Consider the following 21,361-nt stretch of genomic DNA (forward strand, 5'->3'; position numbering starts at 1 on the left):
TAATGTGTGCTGACATATAAGCTTAAATTTTGGAAAATTTACTGTGAAATTTAGTAGGAACCTGTATCACAGTCACCTATATATGCATTAACTCCTTTTTCAGTTACTAAACTTCTACATTTAATGTTTCAAATGCAATGCTATGTTTTCATGTCTGCGCAGTCAAATTTTATTGGTATAATTTAGTTATAATAAGATTGATATAATCATCTTCCTATATTAACATGTAAATTGTAATAGTCGTAGGTAGTTGTTTGTACTAGGGTAAATGTTAATCACAGGGAGATATGAAACCAGGATAGTAATGTGGCAGCTTAAGTGGCACTTTCTTTGCTTTGCTGTTGTAACAGCAGAATGAATAATACACTTATTTTTTTAGTCAATAAATACACCTCTGTGCCCTCTGAAGAAGAGGCTGTTGTTGGAGGAGAACCGTGGTTTAAAGTAGGAATTGTTCCTATTGAGTTGGTTTGGATGTACTGTTTTAGGCTGCACAAAACAGAATGCAATGCTCCTTTGAGCCAAGGAGATGTGAAACAGATGGTGTAGGAGAAATAAGGACACATCTATTTGATTATCCCCATGCCTTTTCAAGATAAAGAATTTGCTTTGTCAAGCCCATAGTCTTGCAAAATGTAGTACCTGCTCCTTATTTAAATACTTTTCCAATTTGGACTAATTAAAGAGAAATGGCAGAAGGAGATCCAAGAAACTTGTTTGAAAATGAGCCTTAGAAACAGCTGTAGTGTGAACTTGTAGTCCATTTTATTCAATGCATTATTACACTTCAGTATATTATGCTATAGGTTATAATAGCACATGAATTTTAGGCAGGTTTTCTATTTCAGAATCGTTTGTGTTATTTTAAATGGTTAGGCTAATGAAAAGGTCCATGAAAAGGTCCATAGCTACCATGAATTACTTTGAATTAAAGCTGTCAGTGATCCTGGGTATGTTCTGACTGTGTCTCTTGGATTATGAGTCCCCTGAGATAATTAAAGTGTAGGAACACCAAATTTTGTTGAGCTGAAATGGCTTCAGTTATCAAAATGCTCATCTCACTCAAGATGATGGTACTCCTGGGTGCATGCAGTAGCAAAACATCAAGAGTACAACTGTGGGCAGGGAAGCACACAGAAGCTTGCAGATAGTCAAGTGGCTGGGCAGTATTTGGGACTTCTTGTTTAGATTTGAGCACCTAAGTTTTTTGAGTAATGCTTTAGATTCCTATCCTCAGTTTTCAGTTTGTCCATTAAAATTCTTGTGCTTCGGATGGTATTAAGAATTAATGTCACCTGGAAAAAAAAATTTATTAATGCTTTCTGCTTCTATTCTCTTCTCGCACATTAGCTGAGAGGACATCATTCCTTAAAAAAAAGTTCACAATTGATTGAATTTCTTTTTAATGCTTATGTCCCAATGACTTGTCTTTCTATGGAAAATCCACCTCTCCTTTTCTAATTGCAGAGGTGCTATTCTAAAATCTGCCAGAGTTTGTTTCTGTCTAGCCATTTAGGGGTTTTAAGTTTTGGTTTTGATTTTCCTTTTTTTTTTTCTTTAAACCTAACAAAACATTTTCTGATCCGCTTTAATGATTTTTTTTTTTTATAGTGATGAGGTAAGTTTCACCCTAGTTAGTAATGGTAATCTCTCAGCCCGATTTCATGTAACTTGACTTTGTTCAGGTTCTTTTAAAAGCATCGTGTTTTCTTCAATTTAAAGTCTAGTACTGTGGCTTATTTTCAGGAAAGTGGAGATCATGATGTTAGTATAGTTTCAGAGCTGCAGATGAAAATGCGCCTTTTAGTCAAAATATGTCATATTTTATGGTCTTTACATATATTTCTGCTGTGAAAAATGATTCCTTAAAGACGTTTGTTCTCACGAACAATTTGGAAAACATAGTCTAACTTCTTATACATATAAGGCATATTTTTGTTTATACCGTATTTCAAAGATGATTCAGTAGAACTGGGAAAGGGGAGCGGTGGTGGCTAGAAGAAAGGCTTCCACACAAGGAGGAGAAGCGTAAGGCTTACCAGTCTGGGAACTGGCTGAGGGAGGGTTTTGCAACAGGTACGTATCCAGTGTGCACAGAGGGTGGGTAGGGAGTAGTAAACTTACTACTCTGCTATACAAGGAGGTACCGAATGACGTCAGTAGAGTAGATGTAAGGACTTCTCCATTTGGCACACACGTTACGGAGCTTGGTGCCACCAAGAGAATATGCAGCTCATCAAATTTCAGACTGGGTTCAGAAAGGGATTAGGCAAATTCATGTAAGTTTTGAAAAATGATGGTTTCAGAAGATGCAATCCCTGGCTCAGATTACCCTCAAATTGCTTAATGCTGGAAGCCAGGAAGGGTTTAGCAGTGTGCTTGCCTTATTCCTTCCATTTGCATAAGCAAGTAGCCACCTGTATGATAGGAGCAAATGAATCTGTGTGTAAGTCTGTGTGAAGCCCCTGTGTTTAGCAATGGCTAACACCTGGGACACCCTGGTGCTGTATTGCGATGGGCTTAGCTAGCTTTGTCTGTCTTCCCAAAGAGAGCACGATGGATTATTTCTTTTCAAGATAGTAATACTGTGATAAATATTTCTTTTTTTTGCTTATTTTCATAAGCAGGGTGTGAATTGAAACAAGTCTATAGGATTTCTACACATACCCTTTTAGACAAGAGAGTTTTCTAAAAATTGTCTTTGCTTGATGGCCAGTAGGATGGATGTTTCAAGTATCTAGGTTGGTCCAGCTCACGTGGCGTACTTGCTGAGCACCCTGTTGTGACAAAAAGGCCTAATGCTTTTTGGGGAAATTTGTTTTTTATTTTTTTCCTTATCAGCTATCTTCTGAGATAAATTACTGCCTGTTGTTATTTCCAGTGAACGTTCAATAAATTAACACTGTAAAGTCTGTCTGTCTCTTTTACTTTCAGTCCAAAGACTTTAACACTCTGTCTTTCAGCATCCTGGTCTAGACCTCAGTTAAAAAGTCTTAGTTTAGCTTTGATTTTCTTTGGGGTATCTGAATGGCAGGGTGGATATATTCTGCTCTGTAGGTGTACTAACCTTTTGAGACTGTGGGAACTTACAAGAACACCCTGTAGCTCCCTCAACAGAAAAAATCAGTGGGCTGAAGTAAATACTGGCCACCAGATCTTGCCCTAATACATGCTCAGAATGAAGCATATAAAAGCTATTTAAACCCATACCAGTACGTCAGAGCCTTGCAAGGTAAAGCTAGGAGTCATTGACATACCTGGTTGTTTCTCAAGTTTTGAACTTGAATTAATGCTTTTAGCTAGCTAGCTAGAAATGTTTGCATTTGGCAAAAAAGTGGTCTGCGCTTTTCTTAAATTTGAAATGCCATTATATATTGAAAAAGTGTATTTTATCATATCCATGTATTATCTATTTATTTATTTATTTTTACAGAAAATACAATGGTCATATTGAAAACAAACCCCTAACCATTCCAAAAGACATCGATCTTCATCTGGAAACAAAATCTGTGACTGAAAGGGACACTATTGGTAAGAATAAGTGGATGCAGTCGGTAATATATTATTTCAAATATATCCTGATTCTTTCTATGAAGTGTTTATTTGTGGTGAATGCTGGAATATCTTTTTTTATAGACAATGAATGAATAGAAGTACAGCTGATAATAAAGTTAAGCAAGAAAGCAAGAATTAGAGCTAAGTCTCCTTTGTTGTTCCATGTGACATCTTAATAGCAGTGTTATGGAAAAGAATGAGTAGGTGAAATCCAGCATAAAGCACATCTATTGTTGTATAGGCATCCATAGCAATATGAGACAACACTGAAAGGGTCACATCATGGTCTATTTGAAATAGAGATCATAGCTTTGTACAAGAAAATGTTATTGACAGATGTCGAAACATATACTTTCTCCTTATCTGAAATAGGAAATGTACTGTAGCATTGAAACCTAGACCTTTCAACCACATATCTGAAACATTGAGGTAAAATTCTTAGAAACCACTACAGAAATAAGCAGCATTAAGTGTTTTGGAAGTTGCTATTTTTTTAAAATGATAAGTTTTGATTACTTAATCATAACCAGTCATTCTGTTACAGAAAACTCATATATGGATATGTATGTATGTGTGATGCATGTTTTCTTCCTATCTACATTTTCATATGCCTGTATTCCATGCATAAATATAGAAAGAAAGGGAGCACAGTCCTATGCAGGAGATTTCTCAGCTTGAATTGTCGGAGACAGTGTAGAAAATACCTTTAACAGAAATGCAGAGTTTTTTTTAAGCTGGCACATAAATAAACAAAGCAGTCATGAAGTTTATTGAAACAAAGTTTCAATTAGTGTTATTTGCTTGAAATTATAGCATTTAACTATCTTCCTGAGTGTTTATAGATACTGATACAGTGTAGGGTTTAACTGTCTGTAAAAAGCAACGTATACAAACTTTTGTTGAATCTAACCAGATAGTTATTTCAAAATAACTATAGGACTTGGAAATACCTGAGTTTGGCCAGTTTCATGTGTTAGACATCAGGTAGCTTGTAGTCAACAGGCAAATGCTCAGTAATGTTTTGTGACTTTTTAACTGTGTAGATGTAGGGAAGGTGTTTGGGAGGGACAGGCTGCACTTCATTGTCACAAATTGTTCTTTGCAGTTCCCAGCACCTATGGGAGCTCTCTCTCCGTAAATCACCCAGCCTGCAGGCAACACAGTATGATCACCGGAATTTTTACAGTGGAATTTACACAATAATTTATTGCTGTGCAGGAGATAGTAACAAAATCCGGAAGAACAAGCCATCAGTATCTTAGATGTTGGTTTTTTTAAAGAAAAAGAGGAAGTGATTATATGTAGTATTTTAAATGATTGCCAATTTTAATCTTTAACAGAGTCAAAAAACCTCTTACCTTGAATTGCAGCTAGACTCAACTGGAGAGTTCTCTGTCGTGATGTCGAGATCTAAATTAAGTCTGCTTTTTGAATTTAGGATGTTAACGTATAAAAGCTGAGATGGTAAAATAGTAAAATCTCGTAGCCTTACAAATTTGAGTACTAATCAAGTATCAAATAACAGAAGTTAAGAGTGAAGTTCGGGTTGTTGAATGGAAAAAATGTGGCTTTTTTGCTGTTGTTGCTCTTTAATTGGATGATCTGGATCTACCTAGATCTCAGTTAATTGAAAACATTTTTAACTGTTGCTCCGTTCTATATATGTCAGTAACTGCCTTAAAATATCACACCTTTAATATTTGCAAACTTTTATTTTTCAGCATTGCATTATTTTCCGGAATATCAGTGGTTGGTGGATTTCACTGTTGCAGCCACAGTCGTGTATGTGGTGACAGAAGCCTATTACAGTATTGTGAAGCCCTCACAAGAAATGAATATCAGCGTAGTGTGGTGTCTGCTTGTCTTGGCTTTTGCAGTGTATCCTTTTCTGTTTTCTTAAATCACTCTATCTGTTCCAAATAGTTTACATCATTCTCCAATTCATATAAAGCTCTGTATTTTTGATGGGCAGGATACACAAATGTTTAGCATTTGGAAAAAGGATCGTGTAAGCTAGTGCCGTTGTTGGGTAATGTACGTGCTGTACATGCTCTTTGTACATGTGATATCAATAGCTTGTTAACATTAAGAGCAAACCATTTATGGAAAAAATACATGTATGTGAACATACAGGTAGGGCTCATCTGTTGTATGTAGTGGTTCTAAACTAATGTGGTTTTGCTCAGTTTGGCAATCAGGAATAGATTTCTGTACAGAAAGTATTTATGACTTTTGGAGAAGTGTGCAATTTACTGCGCGCTTTTTGTTTTCAGTACGTTTAATCTGATACTTCCTGAACAAAATAGCACAGTAATGTGTATAGTAATTTATTGCAAAGATACATGCCTGAATTCATAATTTTAAAATACATTCAAGACACTGTTACGAAGTTTACAGAAAATAAAGTGTGTAGACCGTTGTAGGAGCTGAGGTGGTACGTTTTCAAAGGTCTGTGAAAAGCTGAACTCCCCTCTGAAACTGAGGGAAACCAAAGCGTAGTATCTAGGAAATAGGCAATATCAAACCGTAAAAAGAAGGAGCTGTTATGTTTGTTTTTACTGGAGAAGGCAATATCAGACATGGATGCTTGCAGGGTAATTAACTGCTTTCCACATACCAATACAGACGTACACTTTAGGGAGGAAAGTTGTCTTTTAAAGGTGTGATAGGTGGTAAAGCAGTGGAATTGAATAAGGGCCTGCAAGAGTGCAGGTTATGGAAAGGCGAGTTAGAAAATTAATTTCTGCAACTCTGCTGCTGACAGCCAGATAAAGTGCTAAGTTAGGGTTGACGTAGCACTTGAATATTCAAAATTGATTTCTCTGTGTAAATGCCTGTTCTTCAATTGAGATTCTTACTGTGTTGTGGTTTTTTTGTTTGGTTGGTTTTTTGTTTGGGTGTTTTTTTTTTTTTTGGTGTTAGCAATAGCTGGTGGTGTTATGTAAAACCCTTGAACTCTAATGTTTGGTTATATTTGACTAACAGTTCTGGATATGTTTAATGCTTGTTTGTACTTGATAATTATTAAAATGTGTGCTGCCTTTGCGATAAGGACAGGAATTATTTTTCTAAGTAGCCTGAAGTATAAATGATATCCAGAATTTCCCTTGTAATGAGTGAGAACTTGCTAGAAGAGGGAGTCAGCTCACATTATGAAAATAAAGAGACTGTCAGTAGCTTCCTTCCAGACCAGGTATTTCTCCTTTGACTTGTCGGTGGACAGATCCACAGTCCAAAAGGTGTTTTTTCTAGTCTACTAGGTAATGACAGGAAAGTCGGTGTCTGGCTCTTGTGCACCTTGTAATGATATTATAGCTATATTGTAGCTAATATATAGCTGTTATTGCACAGCCTTTGTTTTATTTGTTTGGGTGAAGTTAGGAATTCTAGTTTAATCTTGGCAGAGGGAAGGAGAGAGAGGCAGGTACTGCTTAAGAAATCAGAAATGAAAGCCAACACCTTTGACTCCCATTTTGAGGATGAGGGGGAGGGTAATAGAACTAATAGAAAAACAAGCTTCAAATACTAAAGCCACAACGCGCTCTTATATTTATTGGTGGCAATGCCCCATTTGCTTCATCTTTCAAGTCCCGGGTGTAGCCAACTTAAATAATATTACAGGGATTGCAGCTCTAGGTGAACGGAGTTGTGAATTATATATTGCAGGAAAATCCACTGCCGTAATTGTTTTTTGGTGGTATTTGAATACAATCCTAATTACTGCTTTCATTCGGTTATCAATTCAGGGCAAAACCAAATGCAGAAATTAAAAAAGATTAAGTTGCCTGGCAATGCAAGCTTTCCATCTCAGTAGTATGAACACACAAGTAGCTATTAGGGTCTTTTTTTGACTGTTTCTTTCTCACCTGCCATTTTTATATGAATTAAGCCTAAACCAACATTTCCAGTTTTATCCTAATCTGGCTGAAGCACTTGAGATCTAATTGCACATTTGGACCTGGAGGAGATTGAAACAGATCTAGTATTCCCTGCATGTTAGAAGCACATTAGCTATATTTTCTCACTAGCGTTCCTACGTGGCTGAAAGGGAAGTAAGATCAGATAGGATATACTAAAAGCAAAAGATCATGTTCTAAAAGCTACATTTTATTTAACAAGCTGTGAACAGTTAATTGCATGCTTTAGCATTTTTGTACCTAGGCATGTATTGTCTAAGGGACTAATATTGTTTTGGGTTTTTGGTAATAGGCAGTATACTTTAGAGAGGAAATTCTTAAGGATGTCCATCAGTTTGTTGGGATGAGAGAAAGGTTAGAGAAGTTAAAGTTTAAAATTCATGTGGCACTTCTAAAAACATATGCAAATTTGGGAAAGCCTAGAGAAAAATGGCCTGATATGTAGGACCACGCCTTCAGAAATAAATAAATTCTGGGAAATAAGAAACCTGTATACAAGTGTAACCTTGTATAAGTATAATTACTTACCCAGTACTAGGTAGCTGAACAGTCATTTATTAATTATACAAAGGAAACAAATGGTCAGAATTAGTCTTCTGCCACTTTGTACAACTTTCATTTACTTTTTTTTTCTGTGGCATTAAATAGATCTTGTTTTTGTTGGAGGCTTCTGCACAGAGTAGGCAATTTTGTAGAAATCCTTGTGAAGTCCCTGCTTCTGAATATTGAATAGGGCTTTGCTTAAGTTCCGTGTATGGTTCCTGGGCTGATGGGATGAAGTAGTGTGATCCTGTGCAGTGTGAGGGGTTAGTGGCAGTGCAGAAGGCTGCAGTACCAGGAAGCACAGTCTAAAAAACTTTGTATTAGAGTTAACATCTCCATAAATATGTTAACATAACTTATTCTGGGCATTACAGCTTTTTGGGTGAAGGAGGAAGGTAGAAAGAGTGATACACAGGGATATTGATAACAATCCTTGTGATCACTGGAACCTAGACAGGTGAAAAGAGATTTCAGAAGAAAACTGGTTCGTTCATGTGTTGTGACATCAGGCCTCTGGGATGCTGAGAATACTTTAAAACTTACACAACTCTTTACTAATTCTGTATGTCAAGAGCAGAAATGATTCATCATAATTTAAGTGTTAGAAAAATTTGGTTGCCTCCATATTTTCAATTGCAAGCAGTCAACGTGATATGTCAAGAATTAATTCTAGAACAATTTTGTGTTTTGGTGGCAGGTGTTTCTTCTGTTTCATGGCTGTGTGTTAAGAGGTGGTAGGTTGCACTAAGGATTTAGCTGACAGAATGACCAAAAAAAGCTTAGAGAAGTTGGGAGTGATGATTGGAATTTTTTTCAGCCGTGTCTTCTAGATATGGATGTTTTGATTCAGTACAATAACCCACTATTAGCATTTTTTAATGTTCATAGTGTAGATATTCAGGAAAATTCCAGAAACAAATCCAGTCTATACATCTGTGTTTTAACAGAAAATTAGTCTGAAAGGAGTAGTACATAAATTTAGTATTTGAGTTCCAGTGTTAGAGTATGTTGGCACGACGTTGACGGTAGTTGTGCCAGGCACAACTAAGCTAACTTTAAACATGTTTCATGTGCTGAAATGTTTGTGCAGCTGCATTAGCAGGTACCTCAGTGAAAGATGCCGGGTTGTCCTGCCAGACTGGGTAGACGCTCAAGTGGCAGCTCATGCTCAGCTTACCCACTGTAAGGCTAGGGCAGGAACGTGCGCGTCTCCCTCGCTCCGCTGGACTGCAGCGTCAACAATACCAACCTCACAGTTGGCAGCTGGATAAATCGTTCGAGGATAGGGAACTCTCTTATTTTTAGCAGAACAGAAAAATAAATCTTTAAATGGCTAGATAGATTTTCCACATCCTTTAGGCACAATCCAAAGTTGAAAACATGAAGTCTCTAGGAGGTTATAAACCTGTTTATAGGTTAGAACTATTGATCACAAACTGTTATGAAGTCCTTTGTATAACTTCAAGCTTTGAAATTAATGTGTTTTCGATTTGTGATCGATGTCCCTAGCTGTAAAAAGACACTTGGTTTAAGAATGTATTATTAGAGAAACAGAGCTTTCCAGAACACAGTCTATATGACCTATTATGTACCTCTTTTTAGGATGATTTTAATCTTTCTTTAGATATATCCGTTCTTTCTGTGAAGTATGAAGGGAGCTTAAGTTGATTACTGTGAACTTGGAGTTATTAGATGCTGTGCTTAGGCCCCTTTATTGTGTGCATGTGAGTACCTCTCTGCATATATGTGAAGTACAATGTGTGTGTTAAATATGTCCTGCCTAATGAAGTGCGATATTGCATAATCATATAGTTTCTTGAGAGATTAACTGATGACTGTTCAAATGTTTTACTGAATAGATACTCTAAAACATGTTTTCATGTAATCCACATCTTAAAATACTTCCAATATTAAAAAAAGTGCAAATATAAATGAATATGTTATTGCATAGTGGGAAAAAAAAAGGATACAGTTTACACTTAAATTTTCTTTTTCCTTTTTCTCTTTCGTTTTTCAAAGCAGGTAGTGTTTGGAGTGATCTCGAAGTACTTATTTAAATATGGACTGGATATTGCCTGCCATTTGAAAAAAAAATCAATTATAATGGACTGCAGTTCATAGTAATAAGAATTGACAACATATCATGAAAAATTTATCCTAATCTACTGTTTAACTTTGGAGCTAATTATGTTTAGAAATTTGTTAAAAAGGAGGATACTCAGTAAACATTTTAAAAACAGCTTGATAACAGAGCAGGTGATGTCTTAAATGTTGGTATTTGTGGCATTGGGGTTACACAAAAGGACTTAATATGTCATACGAGACTATATGGGGGTTTTTAAGGTTGGTTTTTTTTTTCCCCCCCAAGATGAGCACGAGAGTGATTTTTTTTTTTCCTAGATAGTACTAAACGTGCTCTTGTTTCATTATCTTTGATAGCTGAGAAATCTCAAACACATGCATGTGAAAGAGAAATGTAAGTTTCATCTTTTCATGTTTTCTGTTTAGTAAACAGTCATGTAATAATCTATGCACCAATCCTGTGCCATTTGTCACAGTTTCTTGTAAGGCAGGTCTACACTCCCTGTGAGCAGAAATTCTCATAGTTGAGAAATTTTATCCCATTATTGATAGAAGTGCTTGTTGGAACATCCTGTTCTTGCTGTTTGTATGTATACCGTAGGGTTGTATACCCAGGAAGAACACGTATAGCTCCTCTGTGGTTAAAAATGTGTTTATTCACTTCCCTGCCATCACAGAAGTTGCATTCAAAAGTAGTATTTTGGATTTTGAAATTAAGATATATTAAGTCTTGAGTTAGGTAGTTTGATGGAATATTTTTCATTTAGCTTGATATTTTGCACTGAAGATACAATTGTCTTATTTTTTGTTTGATGTAACTTACTATTATGTAATCATTTACATTTAAACTGTGGTTTAATTCTCCTAGGTTGATAGTGAATATTGCTGCAATTGACTATAAGTAAGCCTAAATCAAAACTGTACTCCAGAGTAGTGTATTCCGGGCTACCCATTATGTGATTGTTATGCTTTACAGTATTCTGTAATTTTAACCTGAAATTGGCTGAACACGTATTACTTTTTTAAAAAAATTGTGCATCATAGAATAGCCCTCGTGTAGATGACCAAAATACAGCTGTATAATTCTTAAATATAGTTATTTTACAAACTTAATTTTCCTTGACATTTTTCTTGTGTAGCAAGGTACTGTTTTCATTGACTACCCATTATTTCAAAGTAGAGGATGGAGGTGAAAGATCAGTCTGTGTCACCTTTGGTTTTTTCTTCTTCGTGAAAGCAATGGCAATTCTCATTGTGACAGAAAACTATCTAGAGTTTGGACTGGAATCAGGTAACTCCTTTCTTTAGTGCTTGCAACAGCTCTAGTGATTGCATGACCTAAAAAATTTATTTCCAGTCTTTTAGGTGTTTTTGAGAATATCAGTGTTAAAATGAACTGTGTCATACACTTCTAAGAAATTTTGCTTTGGAATGCAAATTCTGAAGGATATCCTCTGTATTTTCCCTGCTTTCTTTTAAATAGTGTAATCTTTGCCTAGGATTTTGTTAATTATATTTGCCTTCCAATTTTACATTTAACCCATTTTGCCTTTCATAGTAAAATGAAGCTTCTTTACTGAAAAAAAAAAGAAATACTTATGTTTGTAAAAAAAAATGTTAATTTTATTCGTGTTCCTGAAGTGTACAAATATCTGAGATGTTAATAATCAAGTTTTATTAAATTATGGCATACTAATTAGCACATGAAAGAGCTATGCTAGATGTATGAAAATTTGTTTAAAAGATAACCTGTTACCTAGCATTTTATTTCAAAAAAGGGATTCTGCATTTGTATTGTAATAAAATACATATATTATATGTGTCTCTGCAGGATTCTCGAATTTCTCAGAAAGTGCTATGCAGTTTCTTGAAAAGCAGGGTTTGGAATCCCAGTAAGTTTCTGGAAATACATTTGTCTGTTTTATGTGTGCATTTATAACTGAACCACTTGGATTTTCTTAGCAAGCATTTGTCTTGCATGATTTGCTTATAATCTCTGTAATAATGTGAAGAGGTGGGTTAATGAAAATAATTCATCAGTAGTCACAAGTAACTTAAGTTGCATTTGTGTGTTCTCTTTTTAATTTGGAGTTAGTTTTTACACTGACATTTTGGTTGTAGTTCATAAAATACAGTTAAAAACTATAAACAGATTTTTTCCTGGTAATTCCCTTCAGCTTTGCAAGGATTGCTGAAAACAGGTGATAGGGTTTTTTTTGCCGTTTCTGTGATCTGCAAGAGGATGAGTGTGCAAAAGCTACAGATGGAGCTTGTGATAAAGTTGGCATTAGGAGTAAATTCTGGCGTTCAGTCCTGTTTTCAGGTTGTAATAGTGTTTTCCTATTATGCAAAAACATCTGCTTGCTACAGGACATCCAAGTTTTGTATAGACTGTCAAAGGAACATGCCATAGCTTGTGGTGTTACATAAATATACAACCGCTGTTGCAAACAGCCTTTGTATATTGTAAAATCGATTTCTGTTACTATTTTTTGCTTATACACATGCTCTAAAATGCATTTATGGGGTATGTCATCACTGTGGGAGTGCAACTTTGAATTTCTTGCTCGGAAGTTCCCAAGTATCATGCAGAAGCTATGGAATCTTTATTTTTGAGAAACAGAAGTTTCCTCAAACTACATTAATGTGTCATTTATGAATAAACTCATGGGAAACCCTTAACTGAATCCCATGTGTTTCTTAGCCTTTCTTCACTCTGCTTTTCCTAAGCTATTGCAAGTTTACTAACTTTGGTATTAATTTTCCTGTTAAGTGTTTGTTTATTTTTAAACTTTTGCAGTGCTTTGGCTGTTTAGAGCAGCAGTTGAGTTGATGATGGTGTCTCTTGGTAGCTTATGTGACGCAGATTAAAGAATCTGAAACTTGTGTGGATCACTAGATTTGTTTTTGTTCCTCTTTAATCTGTATTAGTTACATGTCACTTGTTTTTTTTGTGTAATCCAGTGTTTGTTAATTCCATAATTCAGTTGATCCTGGATAATTTTTTTCTGTAATTTTTTTATATACTCTATAGTTCATTAAAACAAACTATATTAATCGCTTGGAAGAGACACGTTAATTGGCCACATGTACGTTTTAGATAAATTTGTGAAAAACTGCAGTAATAAGTTTGATAGACCTGTTTAATGGATAAAGGTAGAATGTAAGTAGTATAACTTAAATATCCATTTTGTCTTTTACCAGTTAAACTTATGATGCATCTGTTCCTCTCTTAAAAACTTAATCATGAAATTCATTCTATTAGCTATTTCTGTTGTATAATTTATTGTTAATTACAATATAAAATTATTCTTTTTTTGTTCTTTTCTGCTAACAAACTTAACGTCTTATAGGCAGTACCTTAGGTTTTCTATTTTTCTAGGACATAAATAGGTGACTTGTTTTTTTTTTTTTTATTTTAACTCCTGATTGGTTTGTAATAATGCTGGTATTCCAGAGTAAAACTGTAGAATACTGTTTGCTTTTTTTATTAAATGTTAGATACTGTTGAGTTGAAGTAGTCTCTGATACCCCACGCCCCCAACTTCTTCCCCAAGAAAATGCTTATTTCCTTTCTTTTCTTTTAGGGGTCCTGTGTCTAAACTAACCTTCAAATTGTTCCTGGCTGTTCTGTGTTCACTTATTGGTGCTTTTTTGACATTCCCTGGCTTGCGACTGGCTCAAATGCATCTGGATGCTCTGAATTTAGCAACAGAAAAAATAACACAGTAAGAGAAAATATATGCACATAGGTATATGCTACTCAGTCTTAAATCTTTAATGTCTGAAAATAAAGCAAACTATTCCAACAAGAAGGTAGTGACTAAGACTTCTGTTGCTGCCTGCTTTTCGTATCTTGAGCAGACTCGCCACCTGCCTCTCTCTGCTCAACCTGTGCTCTGCCAGTCTGTTATATTCTTTGCTGTGTAATTAAGAATCCAGTTAAAGGAGCTTTCCTTTCCTCCTGCAAGAGCTCCACCATGAATGATTCTGCTTACTGCTTCCTTTTCCCCCATCATATCTTTTGGAAGTTAAAGTAACTTTCAGGAAGTAGAGGTGCCATCACAGACTTCTTTTTTCCACCCCCACCTCCAGGTGGGCATTATGCCTATAATAAATTTAGGGTAAGATACAAAGAAAAAATGACCCAGAATATTTAATAAGGGTCAGATGTTAATACCAGTTTAAAGGAATATTTTCATTTTCAGCTATCCTTGAGTTTGGTAGTAAAAAGTTTTCTCCAATTTAACTGTTTCTCTTCAGCGTTCTCTGGTTGAGGGAGAAAATCCAGATGTCATAGATCTTGACCTTTGATGTTTAATACATGTTAATGGCAGATTCTGCAGCATAGGCCATTGTGATCATTTAGTCTGGTCACTTTCCTAAGAGAACCGTCATATTTTCTGATACAAAAATTACTTATGTTCAAACTGCATTTTTTTCCTTTTCCCCCCAAAATGCACAGCTTAAAAATTAATCTGTGTTTAAAGTGGGTCTTTCACTCTTGGTAAATTTATAACCAAGTACTCTGTGTTATACTTGCACTCATTGTAGTTGAATGCATCCAGGTACAGCTGCAAGCTGTTGGCTTGTTGTATCTGCTGTTAAGTTTCTGTCTATGTGTAGACTGTGACTGAGTCACTTCCTAATCTGTTCTTTTCAGCTAAATACAGTAAACTGCTTAGTTTTTCATTTTTATGGTTCTCAATATTTTAAAATTTCTCGTGCTTTTTCTGTAAGTATCCTCTAATTTTCCAACGTCTTCCTTAATCTGTGGACACGAGATGCTAGGCAGAAATATAAAATCTCTGAAACAGAAGTTCATTAATCAAGAACTAAAAGGGTAATTAATATCCACTAGAATCGGTTTATGAAAAATAAATCTTCTCTAACTTAATGTTTAGAGGATATTGGAACTGATTGTTGAAGATGACTTTGTGCAACACCAGGCAAATTATTTTCAAAAGTCTACCAATACTTTGACTATTCAACTAGAACAATACAAAAATTACATTAAATGGATTGAAACTTGGTCAGATATTAATGTAATTAGGTAATGCAATTATAAACAAATATCATTGTCAAGTGATAAGTTCTAATTGGCCTGAAGAGATCAGTATTTGCCCTTAATGTGTTTTTTTCAATGAGTAGTAGATCATTATTGACTGTTCGCAGTTGTTTGACAGTGACTAAAGGGGAGTAGTAAATGAGAATGATGTGTCACTGATAGAAAGCTCTCTAATTTGGGTGGACGAAAACAATGCCTTTCTCTGCAATCAAATACATGGTCTACTTTTGGGGGGGGGGGGGGCGGAATCACCAAAAAACCCCCCAAATCCCCAAAGCTGCCCAAAAAACCCACCAGCCCCCAAGCACCCCCAAAAACCAATCAGAGGGAGGGGGGGTGGGGGATGGGGGAGAAAAAAGAAAAAAAAAAACACCACCACAGAAGGGAAAAAACCAAAGGGGACAAGCTTCCTTTCCCATTGCATTACAGAATGGGAGACTTAACTTACAGGAAACACTGACCACCCCCAAAAAAAAAAAAAAAGAAAAAAAAAGTAAAGATTAATGATTAACTACCACTTCACTAATATGTTCAAAATGGTTAACGTGGTTCTTTTATGTATATAAGGAGTAAATTTTTTTTGGGGGGTAAACAGAATAAAAATACTCTGGTGTCCCTTTTAGTTTTGATAGTTGGTTTGATTTTCTTCTTTAGCGGCAATTTCCTTCCCTGCATAGATTTTGGAGTCTTAATCAATTTGTACCATTTTCGTATGCAGTCCCTCATTTTCCAGAGCCTGCTTCAAGAGTCTTTCAGCCTTTCTCCCTGTACTCAAATAAACAGAAAGGGATTCTTGCCACCCTTTGGCATGTTCCATTCCTTTAACTCAGTAGGATGTCTTAAATAAGTAGAAGCTCAGGTAAAATGCTTTCACAAGTTACTGAAATGCTTTGGACTGTTCTTTGATGCTGTTGTGTTCCCTAGCAACACTGAATGACTAGCAGTGCTTATTTCTTCATCTGAAACCAATGATTTAAATGTGTGTGTGATGACATCTTCTGAAAAATGCAAACATTTTAATGGCTTTAGGAAGCTTGATAGTTTGAAATCAGTAAGGTCTTTTGTTCTTCAGAACAACTTTTGATTACCCCATTTTTTCTATAGCGTAGGAACACTCTGGTTGGAGATGGAAGTATAGACAAGCTGATTCTGTTAATGAGAAAGCGTTGCACTAGCAAAACCACCAGGTCTACAACATTGAAGTCTTCAACTGTTTTTGTTTCATTTTAGTAATAAAAATGACTGGGATATGGGGTTCAGAAATGAAGAAGGGTATTAACTTCAGGAAAAACTCCAGAAAACTATCTCCTCTTCTTAAATTCTGCTGTCTGTTTTGTACTCAAAGATTACAAAAGAGTACTACTTTTGCATTAACTGTGCAGTTTTGTACAATCCTTTTAAAACAGGATAGCTGTGCTTGCTTTTTTTTTTTGTCCAAGTATCTTTAATTGAATGTAAGTACCAAGTTTCATTTAGTCAAGGTTCCTAAGTAAAAATCTTCATTAAACTGGGAAGTCTGACCTCTGAGAACTGTTTCCCTTGGTCTGTATAGGTAATGGAAATTAATCTGAGTACATTTTTAATAAAGAAAAAAAATAGTAATATAGCAGCATATTTCCCATAATTATCCATCTGAGATGCTGACTCCCTAGATTAAAACTGTAATAGCTAGTGCAGTTTGGTGTTATGCCATTGTATGGAAGTTTTCAACAACTGTCTTTTACCGTAGTGTGGCATAATGCAGGTAGCACCTTTGGTTAGATTATTTGGAATAAATCAAATTTTCAGACATTCTAACAGCACTTTTTTAAGCCACAACCAGTGTGATTTCACAGTATGTACTATTACTGTTTTGTTGAAACGTAAGTCATACCTATAAAATAGGGAAGTAATTTTCTTGTTTACTTTTCTCCCAACTATTTTAAAATTTGGATTTCTCCTTTTGAATCTGTTCCCCTGGTTTCAACAGTATGGTAATTGTTTGTATTTAATAACTTCCCCCCCTTTTTTTTTTTCTTCTTTCAGAACATTGCTACATATAAACTTCTTGGCACCTTTATTTATGGTTCTACTGTGGGTAAAACCAATCACTAAGGACTACATTATGAACCCACCTTTGGGCAAAGAGAGCGTCCCTTTGTAAGATTCCCTTTAAAAATTCTTTTTGGGGTATTGAGAACAAAACCATAAGTCTAAGTAGTGCCCTGTGAAAGACATAGGAGCATGGAAGACTTAAAATTTAATAGCATCTGCTGTCAAAGGTATTGTGGAAGTTGCAGCTGAGCTCTAAAGAGCTGCTGTTATTTTGGAAGGATGAGAATTAGTTGCAGAGTGTTGAATGTTAAGGTGGTGGTTCCCAAAAAGCTGCTATCTTCTGCCATCTCCTTGGCAGTGATGCGTTGTTCTTCCTAGGGGTGGAACACCACCTCACTGCCACCTTCTAGAACCTTGTATTTTGCGTGTTGGTGTAGGAGAGGAGTGGTTTCACTGAAGACAGTCGAGGTACGCTGGCATGAGAACTGACCTAAGTGATTTGTCTTAAGATCTATGTGTAGACGAAGTGCATGTGGAATTGATAGCTAAAAATCTAAAACATAAAAAGGGAAAGAATTTTCAGGAAGAGTGGTATCTGAAATAAGTATTTTAAAAGTAGCATAGGTGATTATCATTGTCATTATTAATCTAGATAATTCAAAATAGTAGTATTCAAATAGACTTGAAACAGATATGATTGGCTGACTCTTTTATTGCTTTCTAGGTCTAAGATATGCTTCTAAGGTGATTCTGTGACCACTGAACTATTACATAAAACATTGGGAATATACATATTTTGTGCTTCCATTTTGTTCCTCAGTTTATCTTAAAATGAGGGTTGTGCTATAACAGGGTATCTAAGGCAACTGAAGTACACATTTGCTATCTAGAACTGTGTGTCTCAAAACCTGTAATTATCTGAGCGAGTTTGTTTTTTAGTGTCCTGTCTTCATTACTCAGAATCTAAGCTTTAAGAGCTGTTCTTGTTTACAAATGGATACTAATTTGGATCTAATGATGTAATAGGGCTACTGAGAAGTAGCAGTAGAGAGAGAAGCGGAGGGCAGAAGGGAATATTACTTGCACATGAACCTCATAATTGTAGATTGTGCGTTAAGTATTTTTGACAATATGCTTCAAGATTTCTTTACAGATGATACAAACAAATAACTCTGTAGCAATGGGTGACCTTTGGAAAACAGCATTACCCTTTTTTTTTTTATCCACAGAATGTCAGAAGATACATTTGACACCGTGAGGTTGTGGATTATAATCCTGTTGTGTGCTTTACGGTTGGCTATGATGCGTCATCATTTACAGGCCTATCTGAATTTAGCCCAGAAAAGTGTGGATCAGATGAAAAAGGAAGCTGGCAGAATAAGTATGGTTGATTTACAGAAAATGGTAAGTATGGTGGCACTGAGGTTACGTATTCGGAGTGCTCTATCTTTACAAATGCTTTTTTCCCAGTTATGCCTTCTGTGGCACCAGAGCTGAAATCTGAATGAAGCTTCCTAAACTATATGTGCTATAAAAATATCACCATTACAGAGAAATTCTGCAAACCAAAATATGCAGAGATGTATCATGCATATTATGCAGATGGCTTGTCTTAAGTTACTTGGAAGCTGTTATAAAAGATCCCTTCATGAATTGTTCTTTACAAATATGTACAAATATACTGTGTTTCTGTTTAGCATGAATAGATCTTGGGGAGTGCTCAGGGTGAGTGGTGATCTGTAGCTACGACATGGGAAAAAAGAGAAGTTGAATTTAAATAGAAGGGTAAAATAATGTTACCTAATCCCAACTATGATTTTTAAATTGAGGCAGAATTTAAGATAAGGTGGTTACATTTTGGGATAAAATGAGACATTTAATTCTGTCAGGCCACTCTCAAGTGCACTAGCCTGGTTACAAAACTGTCTGCCCATCTTTTACTGTGGCAAAGGAAAAATGTCTTTGATTTTTTTTTTTTTTTTAAGGAAAAGTAATAAACATACCATCAATTAAGGAGGAGGAGGTAGAGGAGGTAGACATTCACAAGCTTGTTGTAGAATGGCGTTGCGTGTTGCCTGCAAAATAAACTTACATTTCTAGTGTTGCATGATAGTGCTGCCTGATGATCCTGCTGAGTTGGGGTGTATTGCAGGAGGAATATTGAAGTATGCCATAAGACAAAGATTCCTCTCTTAAGATTGTCAATATTACTTATAATCTTACCATAGAATCACAGAACAGTTTGGGTTGGAAGGGACCTCTAAATGTCATCTAGTCTAACCCCCCTGCCATGGGCAGGGACATCTTCAACTAGACCAGGTTGCTCAGAGCTCCATCCAACCTGACCTTGAATGTTTCCAGGGATGGGGCATCTACCACCTCTCTGGGCAAACTGTGCCAGGGTTTCACCACCCTCAGCATAAAAAATTTCTTCCTTCTATCTAGTTTGAATCTCCCCTCTTTTAGTTTAAAACCATTATCCCTTGTCCTGTTGCAACCGGCCCTGCTAAAAAGTTTGCCCCCATCTTTCTTATAAGCCCCCTTTAAGTACCGAAAGGCTGCCATAAGGTCTCTCCAGAGCCTTCTCTTCTCCGGAAGAGAGAAGAGAACCCCAACTCTTTCAACCTTTCTTCATAGGAGAGGCGTTCCATCCCCCTGATCATTTTTGTGGCCTCCTCTGGACCTGCTCCAACAGGTCCATGACTTTCTTGTGCTGAGGGCTCCAGAGTGGACGCAGTACTCCAGGTGGGGTCTCACCAGGGCAGAGTAGAGGGGCAGAATCACCTCCCTTGACCTGCTGGCCACGCTTCTTTTGATGCAGCCCAGGATACGGTTGGCCTTCTGGGCTGCAAGCGCACATTGTCGGCTCATGTCCAGCTTTTTGTCCGCCAGTACCCCCAAGTCCTTCTTGGCAGGGCTGCTCTCAGTCCCTTCATCCCCCAGCCTGTATTGATACTGGGGGTTGCCCTGACCCAGGTGCAGGACCTTGCACTTGGCCTTGGTGAACCTCATGAGGTTCACACGTGCCCACTTCTCGAGCTTGTCCAGGTCCCTCTGGATGGCATCCCGTCCCTCAGGTGTGCCAGCTGCACCACTCAGCTTGGTGTCGTCTGCAGACTTGCTGAGGGTGCATTTGATCCCACTGTCTATGTTATTGATGGAGATACTAAAAAGTACTGGTCCCATTACGGACCCCTGCGGGACACCACTTGTCACCGACCTCCATCTGGATTTTGAGCTATTGACCACTACCTTCTGGATGCAACCATCCAACCAATTCCTCATTCATCGGACAGTCCACCCATCAAATCCATATCCAGGTTAGAGAGAAGGATGTTGTGGGGGAGTATCAAAGACCTTACGGAGGTCCAGATAGACGACATCTGTAGCCCTTCCCATGTCCACTGATGTAGTCGCTCCATCATAGAAGACCACTAGGTTGGTCATGGCCCTTGGTGAAGCCATGCTGGCTGTCTCAAATCACCTCCCTCTCCTCCATGTGCCTTAGCACAGCTTCCAGGAGGATCTCTTCCATGATCTTCCCAGGCACAGAGGTGAGGCTGACTGGCCTGTAGTTCCCCAGATCTTCCTTTTCTCCCTTTTCAAAAATGGGGGTTATGTTTCCCCTTTTCCAGTCACTGGGAACTTCACCGGACTGCCACGACTTCTCAAATATGATGGATAGTGACTTAACAACTTCATCCGCCAGTTCCCTCAGGACCTGCGGATGGATCTCATCAGGTCCCATGGACTTGCCCACCTTCAGGTTCCTTAGATGGTCTCGAACCTCGTCTTCTACAGTGGGCGGCTTTTCATTCTCCCAGTCCCTGCCTTTGCCTTCTGTGGCTCAGGCGGCGAGGCTTGAGCACTTGCCAGTAAAGACTGAGGCAAAAAAGTCCTTGGGTACCTCAGCCTTCTCCATATCCTTATCTATATCTTGTCCTTGGCTTCACTAAGTATCTGAAGGTCCTAAGTGGACTATGCAGTAGTTATTTACAAATAAAGTGGCTAGCAATGCGCTTCAGAAAAAATGTTGGGAAATACAGGTGGCAGCAACTGGTTAGGACAGAACTGTGCTGATTGCTGTGAATGCATAATTTTAGTTCTGGGAGCTTTCATCCTATGTATAAAATAATAATGTCTTCTCCATGCGGTGTTTCCT

The 21,361-nt window shown here is 37.0% G+C and overlaps 1 protein-coding gene across 3 annotated transcripts in view; it reads left to right on the forward strand.

The window, feature by feature from the left end:
* Window positions 1–21,361, forward strand: part of TMEM161B (transmembrane protein 161B) — a 56,875-nt gene that overhangs the window by 19,147 nt on the left and 16,367 nt on the right. For 2 of the 3 annotated variants that reach the window (XM_075137253.1, XM_075137252.1), the window contains exons 4-10: window positions 3,434–3,531; window positions 5,277–5,433; window positions 11,237–11,388; window positions 11,929–11,989; window positions 13,685–13,825; window positions 17,191–17,304; window positions 18,429–18,603. In XM_075137253.1, the coding sequence (XP_074993354.1) occupies window positions 3,434–3,531; window positions 5,277–5,433; window positions 11,237–11,388; window positions 11,929–11,989; window positions 13,685–13,825; window positions 17,191–17,304; window positions 18,429–18,603 (898 nt within the window). The remainder of the gene's footprint in view (window positions 1–3,433; window positions 3,532–5,276; window positions 5,434–11,236; window positions 11,389–11,928; window positions 11,990–13,684; window positions 13,826–17,190; window positions 17,305–18,428; window positions 18,604–21,361) is intronic. The other variant, XM_075137254.1, reaches the window with a different exon arrangement.

The sequence above is a fragment of the Calonectris borealis genome, chromosome Z (genome assembly GCF_964195595.1).
Source record: "Calonectris borealis chromosome Z, bCalBor7.hap1.2, whole genome shotgun sequence".
Taxonomy (NCBI): domain Eukaryota; kingdom Metazoa; phylum Chordata; class Aves; order Procellariiformes; family Procellariidae; genus Calonectris; species Calonectris borealis.